The sequence below is a fragment of the Merops nubicus genome, unplaced genomic scaffold (genome assembly GCF_000691845.1).
Source record: "Merops nubicus isolate BGI_N331 unplaced genomic scaffold, ASM69184v1 scaffold5873, whole genome shotgun sequence".
NCBI classification, from domain to species: Eukaryota; Metazoa; Chordata; class Aves; order Coraciiformes; family Meropidae; genus Merops; species Merops nubicus.
Genome location: NW_008600852.1, coordinates 25,284 through 38,521, shown reverse-complemented (window position 1 = coordinate 38,521; position 13,238 = coordinate 25,284). Strand labels below are relative to the sequence as shown.

The 13,238-nt window shown below is 39.8% G+C and overlaps 1 protein-coding gene across 1 annotated transcript in view; it reads left to right on the top strand.

The window, feature by feature from the left end:
* Window positions 1-12,525, top strand: part of RIC1 (RAB6A GEF complex partner 1) — a gene marked incomplete at its 5' end in the record, with an annotated part of 36,530 nt that extends 24,005 nt beyond the window's left edge. Inside the window, 14 exons of the mRNA XM_008937792.1 lie at window positions 75-113; window positions 393-503; window positions 1,083-1,172; window positions 1,736-1,896; window positions 2,910-3,048; window positions 4,823-4,939; window positions 5,671-6,399; window positions 6,660-6,818; window positions 6,930-7,063; window positions 8,101-8,387; window positions 9,152-9,346; window positions 11,289-11,466; window positions 11,610-11,798; window positions 12,240-12,525. Of these exons, the coding sequence (XP_008936040.1) occupies window positions 75-113; window positions 393-503; window positions 1,083-1,172; window positions 1,736-1,896; window positions 2,910-3,048; window positions 4,823-4,939; window positions 5,671-6,399; window positions 6,660-6,818; window positions 6,930-7,063; window positions 8,101-8,387; window positions 9,152-9,346; window positions 11,289-11,466; window positions 11,610-11,798; window positions 12,240-12,525 (2,814 nt within the window). The remainder of the gene's footprint in view (window positions 1-74; window positions 114-392; window positions 504-1,082; window positions 1,173-1,735; window positions 1,897-2,909; window positions 3,049-4,822; window positions 4,940-5,670; window positions 6,400-6,659; window positions 6,819-6,929; window positions 7,064-8,100; window positions 8,388-9,151; window positions 9,347-11,288; window positions 11,467-11,609; window positions 11,799-12,239) is intronic.
* Between the last annotated feature and the right edge of the window lie 713 nt (window positions 12,526-13,238).

The following is a 13,238-nucleotide window of genomic DNA, read 5'->3' as shown; positions in this document are numbered from 1 at the left end:
ATCACTAATTTAATGGTGCTTGGTATAGTTATGTGAACTTGTTTTTTTCTTTTTTTTTTTGTTTTGTTTTTTAGATTCATAGTACATATCTAGAGAGCAACTGGCCTATAAGGGTGAGTTATTTTCAGAATATATTCTTGATTCTTTAAAAGTATTGGGTTTTTATAACTGTCCCTTAGGACTGGATGAGCTCTGGAAGTTGAAGTAAATGTTTTAAATTACAGAAAGAAGAATATGTGTTGGACAGTAAAGTAGGAGACAAGAAGATACTTTACGAATTTTGACATAATAATGCCTTCTAGTGACCTGCTTGGATAATTTAATCCAAGCTGGAATATATCATTTAAATAAGTCGTCTCCTAAGGTTCTGTGTTTTTCCCCTCTCTGAATAGTTTTCAGCTATTGACAAGCTTGGACAGAATGTAGCTGTTGTTGGCAAGTTTGGTTTTGCACATTATTCTTTACTCACCAAAAAATGGAAGCTGTTTGGAAACATTACCCAGGTGAGAGGTGATGGTACTTCACTCAGGTATACTGGGGAGGTCATAGCTGTTGGAATGTGATTCTTGGTGAAAACAAAAAATACCTTTTTCAAGTAGACAGCACTTGGGATTAGGGATGCTGGGTTTGCATGTGTTTTCCATAAAATGGCTGAAACAGTTATCCTGTGGCTTTGATACAATAATTTGTCTGACTGTTAAAAGGTTTCCAAATCTGAGTGTGTACAGTCAGATGTTTAGTCGGATATGTCTTATCTGGGAGTTTGATTGGGACATAGCTTTGGATGCCAAGCTTGTAAATACTGGCAAGAAGCAGAAAGCTAATTTGAGATAGTTCAGGGATACTAGTCGCACAAGGAACTAAGGAGTGGAATTTTATAATGTGATGTTTGTCCTTCACACATTATTCTTTAGTATTTTGGGGTTTTTAACAAGAAAAAAAAACATATACATGTATTGTCTTGCTATTTTCAGTAAAGCTTATGGGGATCATGTATGGTTTCCAGAAATTACTCATAGAATGTACATGTGTGTATAAGCATGTAAAATACATATGTCATTTGCTTGCTTTTTTGTTTTCAGGAGCAAAATATGGTGGTAACAGGTGGCTTAGCATGGTGGAATGACTTCATTGTTCTTGCATGTTATAATTTAAATGACCACCAGGAAGAGGTGAGGTATTTTTCTTCAAAGTAAATAAGTCATGTCTAGAATATCTAATCTGCCTAAGGTAGTAGTATAAATACAAAAATATATAGATGACTTTTGGTCATGATGAGAAGTTTTTTATTAATATATAAGTAATTATATGCAGAAAATTTCATTATTGCTATTTTCTGCTGACTACCATGAATCTACTAATTTTTGTGAAGACCGTGACATTTTTGTGTCATAGCATTACGCATTTTTTGAGTCATCTAGCGGCAGTATTTTGAGACACTTTTGTAAGGTTTTAAATTAGATGGGCAGACAAGCTTCATTAGCCTCTCCTTTTTAAAAGTAATGAATAAAACTCTTTCTTTATGTCTGTTGTTCAGTACTTCAGAATTGGCTGGACTCTTCTTTAACCACGTTAGATGAAATGGCTAAAACATTTCATGAAATAAAACCACAGTAATGTGTCATGCTAGAAATCCTTGACAGCTGTTCCTCAGAAAGGAAGACAGTTGATCACAGAATTACTGTTAGCTTGTTGGTAAACAAACCTGTATTCAAACGACTCCTTTTTCTTGTAGCTGAGAATCTACCTGCGAACGTCTAACCTGGACAACGCGTTTGCGCACATCACCAAAGTGCAGGCGGACACGCTGCTGCTGAGCGTCTTCCGGGACATCGTGATACTGTTCAGAGCAGACTGCTCCATTTGCCTGTACAGTATTGAGAGGAGGCCTGAGGGGTGTGTATCGTATCGGCAGTTAAACATTTCTGCAGCACTGAACTGGCAAATCTGTTCTCAGCCTGAGTAAAGTCTTATGGTAATATAGAGTTATTTGATAACTTGTGGAGTCAGATTTTTAAACACAGAGGGGTAAGTGTTACCTGCACACACAGGTTCATAGTTCATGAGCATTGCCACTTGATTGAATGCACATACATACATAGGTGTGGAGGTAGCAATGGAGATATGCACTTCCAGATGCCTGTACAAGCATGTTCCAGCTGATAGGAACTTAAAAATTGAATGTAAATAGAAGAAAAAGGTACTTGTGTTTGAATATACTTAATAAAATGTTTCTAGTGTTGGAAGTAGTAATTGGTGTGGGTGGCAGCAGAGTAGCAAAGATGAAAGAGAAACGTTTGGTCTGTGGTGTGGTTATGGGCAACTGTTTTGGTGCAAAAGTAGCAACATAAGAGCCAGGTACTTTCATACAGTTACGATTAGTGAACCCAAGGAACAGAAGAAGTTTCTCTGATAGTTTCTTGGAGTGCCTAAGCAGGTAATTTTTCTTAAAAGTTATGGCATCTTGTGGAAGGAAAGCACTTTTGTTTGCTTGGGGTTTTTTTTGTTGTTTGTTTTTAGTAGAAAGCAAGCTGTTGATCCACTTTAGAGGGAAAGATTTCGATGCTTTTCAAAGAAAAACACTCCCCCAAAATCCAAACCCTGAAATTGTCTTATTGAGGAGTGAATAGTCATATTCTAAAGTATTTGATGTTGTCTTCTATCCACTCATAGCTGTATTTGTCAAAATTATCAAGATAAAGTAGTGCAGCTTCGGTTTCTTTGGCAACTTTATGTAGAGCACTTATGGGGGCCTATGGGATTCCTGGTTAAAGGAAAATCGTTTTGGTCTGTAGAGTAAACTATGCACTGAGGTTAAGTTGCTTATCTTTATTAGGTTTACTTTAGGATGCTAATTTTATGTGAAATACTATTTTTAAATTGCTAAATGTAGTCATCTTTCTTTTCAGTCTTAACCCTACTGCCAGTATCCAAGTTCTTCAAGAAGTGTCCATGTCTCGGTACATTCCTCATCCTTTTCTTGTAGTGTCTGTTACGCTGACATCGGTGAGGACAGAGACTGGCATCACCTTGAAAATGCCTCAGCAGGTAACAGGTCTATAGTGCACAAAATGTAAAAGAATCAGTGCCTAGATTTGTTGTCTTAACTGGCTGATAAATGAATCATAAATCAGTGTGATAAAATGTAGAACATTTAATTTCTGATGCTTGTTATATAGACATCTGGTGTGTGAATTAAGGGAAGGGGTTTGGAAATCCAAACTCTTACTTCCATTTCATATCTTCTGTTGTCTTGTAAATTTTGGGGCAAAATCTTGGAGGACAAATTAAACTTAACTGTCAAGTGTATATTTCTCTATTGTGGACTAAAAATTGAACACCAGAGCTGTCCATGGCATTAGGAAGTGCTTTTCTTGCAGCAACAGACCCATTACTCAAAGAATACCCAGAAAGAAAGGAAAAGATGATATATGACCCTGTAAGATTACTTCTAGTCAACTTCCTGCTACACTAAAGTGAGATAACCTCTACTACTTGTTACATCAGGAGATAGGCCAACAGCCAAACAGTGACTAAGGTGTGAAGGTGAAGCCCTGACTTAACTCCAGAAAATGATTCAGGACACTGAAAGCACAGTGCAAAGAGATCTTGGATTTTTGTGGTCTGCGGTGCAAAAAAATTAAGCTTCACTATTTGCGTAGCTGCAGTATGAAGTGTATTTTATCACCAGAGCAGCTACCTTAAGATAGTTTGGAAGTTGCATTGCCTGGGAGAAGCAAGCCCATAGACATGTCAATGTTCTTATTTTTCTCCACGTACCAAACCCACTGGCAGATATGAAGGCAGTGGCAGAGATGGAAGAGTCTTCCTTCAGTTCTAATTCAGTGTCCCACAATGCTGAACATGTGTCCTAAGACACTGATAAGGTCATAGACAAGAACATAAAACCAACATGCTTGTAGTTTGCTAGTCCATATTGCTGTGAGACAGCATCTTTATTCCTGAACTACCTGACCTATGGCCTCTGCTAATACTGAAAAAAAGCTGCTGCAACCTTTTAGAGCACTAGTAATATTTCAAACTTGGCATCAAACTGAACAGATATTACCCCTTTTCTTTTTAACTAAGAGCCCGTATCTTCAAACTTTGTCAGTCCTCCTGATCAAGGGTATAAATGTTAGCAGGGGATGTGACACTGCACTGCAGACAGAGCGACATGTCTGACTTAGAGTCTGTCACTGTTGTGGTGTTAACCCTTGATGCTGCAAATTTACCATACAAGCCCTCTACCCATGTACTTTAAAACTAAACTTCATGCACAGCATGATTTTAGCTCCAGTAACATGGTTTAAAATTAACATGAAGCAGTTCTGAAATTAATCTTTAGAAAGAATACTTTGCTTTCTTGATACCCTTAGCTGGAAAGATTTTTCTCTAACTGCACCTTCTAAAAGTTCAAGATGCTGTAGAAGTGTGGCTAAACTTCTTGGCTCGACTCTTTTTGGCTTCTGGGTCAGTGTTAGTCTTTGCAGTCAGATACTGGCAATCATAGAGTGGTGATACTGCTAAGAATACAGAGCTTTATTTTTCATAAAAGACTGGTGGCTTGCCCAAGCCAGGAGGCATAGCTGGAAAAAGCCCGTATCAAATAAGCACATGGAGTTAGTCTAGTGAATAAGAAATCCTCCAGTATTTACACTTTTTCCCAGGAACTACATAAATGAATCTGTCTGTAGGGACTCAATTCTGCTTGATTTTTCTGAGTCCTTCTGCATTAAATTCAGTTGTTGGTCATCTCTGTACAGCAGTGCAGTTAATTTACTCTTCTTAAGTAATTTGCATAATACTCTTTTGTCCTTAGGCTTGTGAGGCTGAAAGTATTATGCTAAACTTAGCAGGACAGCTCATCATGTTGCAAAGGGATCGATCTGGACCCCAGATACGAGATAAGGATAATAATCCAAATCAAAGGAAGCACGTGAGTAAATATACATGGAATACTGTATGTGGCTTAAAAGATGTCAGTGAAGAAGTTGTGGAAAGGAGTGGTCCAGGCATAAAGAAAAGAGGTCTATAATGCAAGGCAGTGTCTACGCTTACAGGCTGAATTGTTAGCTGGAAATAAATCACCACTCCTGTGACATATCTTTTTTCCTCTAAGTATCTCTAAAAGTTTAGTAATTTTTTGCAGAGTATGTTTACAAAATTCCTAAAACCGAGAATAATAGAAATCAGTGACTCAGTTTTCAGGTTTTCTGTGATGATGAAAAACACTTCTACCTGAAACAAGCACTTTGAGAGAATGAAATCTGAAAAGTTCAGGACAAGAGTTGTTTGCAGCTCAATCCCTAGCAAATTTGGCATTTGTAGTAGTTTTGTCAGTTCTAGGTTGGGCTCGTGGGCTAACTAAAGAAGCAGAGAGCGGGTTTTTATTTTCCTCCCTTATTATCACACGTCTGGCTTCCTGACTATTTATAAGGAGGTTAAAAAAAATGAAAGAAGTGTCCTTTTGAGTTGCTGTAAGTAATAAGTGGTGTTTTCCAAGGTGCTAGGGTACAGTTAAGGGATAAGTAGATTTGTTTCTTCTTTGTGTAGAAGAACACGTTTGAAGAAAGTTGTTCTTAGCTGAAAAAATTAGTTCTTGTGAAGAGGGTTAAAAAAAAAGAATGAATTCTGATTTTTTTTTTTTCCCCCTTTTTTTTTAAATAGCTGCCTTTTTGTGCTCCAGTTGTGCTAGCCCAGTCTGTTGAGAACGTATGGACTACCTGCAGGGTCAACAAACAGAAACGCCATTTACTGGAGGCTCTGTGGCTGAGCTGTGGAGGGGCAGGGATGAAAGTCTGGCTGCCCCTGTTTCCCAGAGACCATCGGAAACCTCATTCATTTCTGTCAAGACGGATCATGCTGCCTTTCCACATCAACATATACCCACTGGCTGTTTTGTTTGAAGATGCCTTGGTTCTTGGTGCTGTTAATGACACTGTGCTCTATGACTGTTTATACACTCAGACCAGTGCTAGAGAACACCTAGAGGTTCTCTTTCCTTTCTCCATTGTCGAGAGAACCTCTCAGATCTACCTCCATCACATTTTACGCCAGCTCTTGGTGAGGAACCTCGGTGAACAAGCCTTGCTTCTAGCCCACTCCTGTGCCACATTACCCTACTTTCCTCACGTACTAGAACTGATGCTTCATGAAGTGCTGGAAGAAGAAGCTACCTCGCGGGAGCCCATTCCCGACCCTTTGCTTCCCACTGTGGCGAAGTTCATTACTGAGTTCCCCCTCTTCCTGCAGACCGTTGTTCATTGTGCTAGGAAGACAGAATATGCCCTGTGGAATTACCTTTTTGCTGCTGTTGGAAACCCAAAGGACTTATTTGAGGAGTGCTTAATGGCCCAGGACTTGGACACAGCTGCCTCTTATCTTATTATCCTACAGGTAACGGTACCTCCTATATTGCAAGAGAGGTAATTTAACAGTTTTCTGATGAGGTTGTGTCCGGTTATGAAAGGGGGAGAAGGGAATGTCATGCAGTGTAAGCAGTTAATTTACTGTCATAAAAAGGAAAACACTAGCATGAATTTTGCTTCTTCTAATTTCTGGTATACTTGTGTGAGACATGATGTGGCTTGACTTAATAGGATTTTTGTTGCTTGATGGTGAATGCAAATGCCTTAATTATGCTTTGCTCCTTGCAGAATATGGAAGTTCCAGCAGTTAGCAGACAACATGCTACTCTCCTATTTAATACTGCCTTAGAGCAGGGAAAGTGGGATCTTTGTCGTCATATGATCAGATTTCTTAAAGCCATTGGGTCTGGAGAAACAGAGACACCTCCAGCTACACCAACAACTCAGGTTTGTGATTAAAATAGTAAATACTGTGCAACAAACCTTGTATGATTAATTTTGCTATCATATAGCGTGTTTGCCCCTTTGACTGTAAGTTTGTATTTTCTTGGTTTTTAGGAACCTAGTTCAAGTAGTGGCTTTGAGTTCTTCAGACATCGCAGCATTAGTTTATCCCAATCAGCAGAGAATCTCCATAGCAAATTTAACTTGACAAAAACACTGAGTATGCCCTCTGGCCCATCTGGAAAAAGGTAATTGGTAATAATGTCCTCTCCTTCCCCACTTTGTCAGGTACTGTAGTGACCCTCTTACCACTTTAAGTTGCGGAAATATAACTGTGATAGAGTTAGATTTGTCTTGATCTCCTCCACATCCTCCTCCATTTGTCTTTTCCCGAGCCTCTAATGTCTGTTCCTCTCTCTTATGTTCTTGGGAGGATATATTGTCATGCTTGTAAATAAATACCTGTGTGGGGGTGTGTGTAGATCAACACAGGCACGCTTACATGGACGTTGCTGACCATGAGAGTCTCAATCGACTGGATGCGTATGTAGTAATTTAAGTAGCTGGTGCGACTGCATGCTATATATTTGAAGGATCTGTTTTGCTGAAAGATAAATCTTGAGCAGCTCACAGTACTGCAGCATCACAGTATGCATTGCACTGTGGTACTGTGCACATCCTGGTCTAGCAGTGTGTTGCCAAGCTATAAATAGAGACATTTACACCTTGGGGTGAATCCTTCTTGAACTGCTGTGTACAGAACTCGTACTGATTGGTATTAATGTTCAGAAGGAGCACTGAGCTGGGATTCATTATTGTCTTTGTTTTGGCTTTCCCCTCCCCCCATGAGACCTTCAAAAACAATCTTATTACACATTCAAATGCTTTTATTTAGCAACTGTCCATACAGACTACTGTCTTAAGAGGCTTGATAGGAAGGATCCTAGACTAATACTTGCTCTCTAAACTTGTTTCTCAGAAGTCACTTTGCAGTTGCGTCTGACTTTTTTCTCTCCTTCTTTGCTTTCTTCCAGCATTCCTAACAGTTAAATATGCCATGGGCACTGCTGCTGTTGTGACTTCCTTCCCTTACTTCACTTACCTGTTGAGGCAGTGGGGTCTTTTAGAGAACGTAGATAGCGAGGGGTGGTGGAAACTGCTTTTATTGGTGTATAGGAAGCTCCCACTACTACTCTGGTCACTCAGTGTACTGTGGTTGTGGACAACAGCCGTTCTGACGCTGTTCTATCAGCCTTAACATCCCAGTTCTCTGGTCTGACTGTAGGTGGAGCAAAGACAGTGACTGTGCCGAGAACATGTACATCGACATGATGCTCTGGCGGCACGCTCGGCGCCTGCTGGAAGAAATCAAGCTGAAGGACCTTGGCTGCTTTGCTGCACAGCTGGGCTTTGAGCTGATTGGCTGGCTTTGCAAGGAGCGAGCCAGGGCTGCCCGTGTGGAGGATTTTGTGTTTGCTTTGAAAAAGCTACATGAGGATTTCCTCTGGCCATTTCCAGTCATGCCAGCTTCATCCATTAATTCACCGTTCAAGAATGGAAAGTACAGAACAGGTGCTGTAACATCTGAGTTTATTTGGACTAGGTTTCTCTCCTGCCATCAAGCAAAGGACAGGCTGAGGCTTGCCACCTGCACACCCTTTTCACACGGGGTGTGTTGTTTTGAAGAAATTTGGTTTAGCAGAGGCAGCAGCTCTGGTGTGGTCTGATTACACTACTGTTTCTGTTGAGGTTTCCTGCTTTCTCAGGTGCACGGAACTGAATATCGCTCATGCAGATGTTGAGTTGAACATGGATGTTGCTCTTTGTAAATTCTGTTACAGAAAGTTACTAAAATCAACATTCTTATATAGCCTTCAGATGAGGTTCTGATTAACTTTTTTTTGTATTTAAAAAAGTAATGTTCCTTGTATTAGAAATTTTATTTATGTTAAAGGGTAAGAATTGTGAGGACTTCCTGTAAACCTCTTTTGTATTAGTAATCTCTCAGTTCACTACTTCATCTTCTTGGGGCCGAGTTGATACTAGTTGCGAAGTCTTCCCCTTTTTGGTGGTAGCAGCACCATTACTTAGTTGTGCTGATGCCGACACTTTATCAGCTGATACTTCTTTTATGCCAGTGCTGACATAAAAAGCTGATCACAAATTCTTGAAATTTCTAAACTTAGTGCCTTCCCTTGCTTTTGGTGATTCCTCAGCAAACTAGTTGAATATTGACTTAGGTGCGAGTTTTAGCTTCCTGAAATGCCTGGAGCGAATTTTCCAGATTTCCTTTTTGATGGTAACATGACTTTTCTTTGGTGGGTTCTTGTTTTTAGCTGTAGGAGAGCAGCTGCTAAAATCTCATTCTGCAGACACCTTTGTAAATATGGAGATGGACACAGGGGTTTCAAACACACCTCGGAGCCGCAGCTGGCTCGGCACTATCAGCTCGTCTCAGAGGGAGATTGACACCATTTCATCCCATGGACCACACATGCAAGATGCATTCCTTTCTCCTTTGCTAAGTAAAGGTTAGTCACCCTTCCTCTGCCTGCTCATTGGAAAAATGCACCCGGAAGTACACGCTTGTGTTTTGATACCTGCATGCCACTGCTGTATTTTTACTTCTCAACTGCTGATAGTGGTAATTCAGAGGGGGAAAAAAAAAAAAAAAAAAAACAAAACCAAAAACAAAAACAACAACAAAAAAAAAAAACAAACAAACAAAAACAAACAAACAAAAAAAAAAAAACACAACCCAAAACAAACCAAAAACGAACTTAAAGTGAACTGGAATTTTTAAAACAGCCCATGTGACACATCTAGAAGTACCTGAAGTAGAATATGAAGTTGATACTTGCTGAAGTTTCTGTCCCTGGTGGTGACTTGAAATTTAGTATTTTTACAGTCTGGCTGTGAAGAGTCTTCTAAGGTTTTTTTGTCTCTTGCACAAGCTGGCACTGTTCTAATGCATGAACCTCATGCTTCTGGAATTCTTTAGAAAGACATTAGATACATTCTTTATTAAGGAAGTTGAGAAAAATCACAGACCTGTGTAGTTTTCATTTTCCTGTGTCTTGGTTTAAATTGCATTTTTAAAAGCTCAAATGTATCGGCTTATGAAAATACACAGGGGAGCTTTATGCATCTTTTCTGACCACGGTCAGACAGGAAATATTTGTCTGACCGTTTACGTCTTTTTTTACTCTCTCTTGTCCTTTTGTCTTGAGCAATGTTTTCAACAGTGTGTAGATCATTTGATTTCCACTTGCTCAGGGGAAACGCCTGAGTACCTTCGTTGTGAATTGCAATCTGCCCAAGATGCTAAGGCCTCCTGTGAGAGCTAGAGCACTTGGAGCTGCTGTTTAACAAGTTGACAGGCTTTAAAATACAAAGAAAGAGTGAGGTTCTCTGCCTCTGCTCAGGCACTGCATCGTTCTGTTTGCACTCCTGTTGCTTTTGTTCATTACTTAGGAATGCATTAGGTTTAGCTAAGTTTGCTACAGAACTCTCCAAAAACTGTAATTTAAATGGGGAAAATATGTTTCTCTTTTCGTTGCACTGTCTTGTACTACTGTCTGCCACTACTGCTGTTCCTGTAAACTACTATCTCATTCTTTTCTGAGTTGGATGAATAAAGAGCTTGGACTTCATGGACTTCAGTATGTGTTTTGAAGCAGTTTCCTTCTAAAGTGAAACTAAATTAGTAGTCTTTAAAAAGTTGCAAGCTGAATTCTAAAAAAAAATAATTTCACAAATAACTAATCCAGCAATCGCATTTGTGGGCAAGAAGCTAGTAAAATAGGTTTCAGACTTCCTAAACACTTCCACTGAGATGATGATCTACTTTAATATGGAAACTGTTCTGGAGGGTAGGTGCCTTCATGACTCAGCAATATAATTGTTTTAGCTTTGCTGTAACTGTTGCTGTGAAAACTCTGTGGGTACCTTTACTCTTCATGGTTTTTTTAGAAGAACGTATTTTCTTTGTGCTGGCAAGTGTTTACATTACCAAGCATTCTGAATCTTCCAGGTTTTGTATGAAGAAAAGCACTTGCTACTGCATCTTCGTTTTAAGCACAGTTAAAAGTTAAGAATGCGGTACCTTTAAGCAGGCTGCAACCATTCCTACAGACTTAATTCTAGGACTGTAGTATGCAAGGGGCTGTCACTGTGCTCGTAGAGTGATTGTCAACACATCTTTAGGACCCCTCATTGGTGTTATTCTGCAGAATTTTTGGGGGGGGATAGGAAGACTACTGCGTTCCTGCAGCAACAGTCCTACCACGTGGTCTGACAAAGCGTGCTGGCATGGGGTAGACAGTGTGCCCGACGTAACTGCTCGGCACTGAAACACACTGCAGACCATGACCCTGTCATTCGTCCTGTCCTATAGGAAGTAGTTCAGAAATTCTGAGCCTTACTGAAGTAAGTAGTTGCTTTTTCCCTTATGTTTCTGAGTGTTTTTGATAGGTGACGAATGCAGCATTGGCTCAGCAACGGACCTGACTGAAACAAGTTCTATGGTGGACGGTGACTGGACCATGGTGGATGAAAACTTCTCCAGCCTAAGTTTAACTCAGTCAGAGCTTGAACATCTTTCTCTAGAACTGGCTAGTAAAGGGCCGCACAAGTCACAGGTCCAGCTGCGGTAAGTAATGTGATCTTTGCACTCGAAACTTAAAATGACTGGTGCGCAGCCTCCTTAGGAGAAAGAAACACTCTCTACAGAATCAGACTGGCATTTTGTCGTCAGAGTGGAAGAGGAAATAAGTAGACTGTTTTTCCATGTAGGTACTTGTTACATATCTTCATGGAAGCAGGATGTCTGGATTGGTGTGTTATCATAGGCCTTATCCTTAGAGAATCTTCAGTAATCAGCCAGATTTTCAGTCTAATGCAATCCTCCAATATTGATGGAGAAATCTGTCAGAATATCAAGACTGGCCTATATGCTGTTGACAAATGGGCTTCTACAGAATGGTAAGTGTCGTTTTCCACTTTTCTTTTAATTCCAATTGTAGCGAATAGTTACCTAAAAAATAAGTTTTCTCAGCTCTAGCTGAAACAATTATTAAAAAGAACTTTCACAGAAAATTTCAGGACAGTCACTTAATATAGCTGTGATCAAACTAGGGGGAAAAAAAGGAGCCCAAAACATAAACCACAAAAAAACCCAAACAAAACCAGACCCAAAACAGCCAGCCCCCTCATCTTTGTTTGATTACAGTTACCTTTTTCACTCTGTTTAAAAAAAAAAAAAAAAAAAAGAAAATCAAAACCAAAAAAGGTTTCTGTACAGGAAGGATTATAGAAAATACTCATTTATATTAAATATCTTTGAAGAAAAGCTGTTTTTCGGGATATGACAGAAGTACAATTTTTTTAATTCCCTCCTGGTGTTCTATACCATTGTTTTCCTAGCCCTGGGTACAAGCCATTTCTAAATATCATCAGACCACAGATCCAGAAACTAAGTGAAATAGCAGAAGAGCAAGTGCAGCCAGAAGCTTTTCAGCCAGTGAATGCCTCCAAGGTGGCCGAGCAGGCGAACCCCAGAGCTGAGGAGAGCAGGACTGCGTCCAGCCACGGCGCTCACCCCCCAACTGATGCTGGCAGCGGTGGCGCGGGCAGGCACGAGGAGGACAAGTCCAAGACGGAGGACGAGGATTCATTCCAGGAAGGCAGTTATGACTGTGTTGTGTCTTGAGTGGAAGATGAACAACTTCCCAAGCATCAGGTGTGAAAGGAAGCAAACCAGCTCTTAGACATGCTTCCATGTTTTGGATCTGAACTCTTTTTTTTTTCTTTTTTTTTTCTTTTCTTTTAATATTTCAATCTTTGGAATCTTTTGTGGGGATAACTAAGCAGCAGTTTTGTCTAATAATTTCAAAAGGAGGCGAGATTATTTTTTTGGATGCAATCTTCAGACTGCAGCTTTAAGTTTTGATACTTCATAACGTTGAGGGACAGTGGGAATACACACGGCGACAGGTTCAGCTAATGTTCATCAGTACCTTTGCATCACCAACACGTTCTGAAGAAACTACTTATCTCTTGTTTGAGTTTAAAAGGCGAAAAGGGGATTAAATTTAAAAACCGTTATGCTCTGCAGCTTGCCTGCCTAAGAAATGTCTAATCAATGCAGATCAGATTGGTTTGATATCGATACTTTGTATTAAAGGAGTGTAAAATATATTCTATGTTTTTGTGGATACTCTTGTACAAATACTCAAGGTTGTACCGTATTTGGGGGTACCTCTATGTATTGTGCATGTTTCTAGATAACTAGGTAAAGTTAAAGCAGAGTTGCACTTCTTTCAGGATGAGGAAAACTTTACTGACCTAACATTGACACGAGGTGGCTGACCTGTTTTTTTACTGCCACTTACAGACCTTGTAGTTGGGTTTAAGGGATTGCTG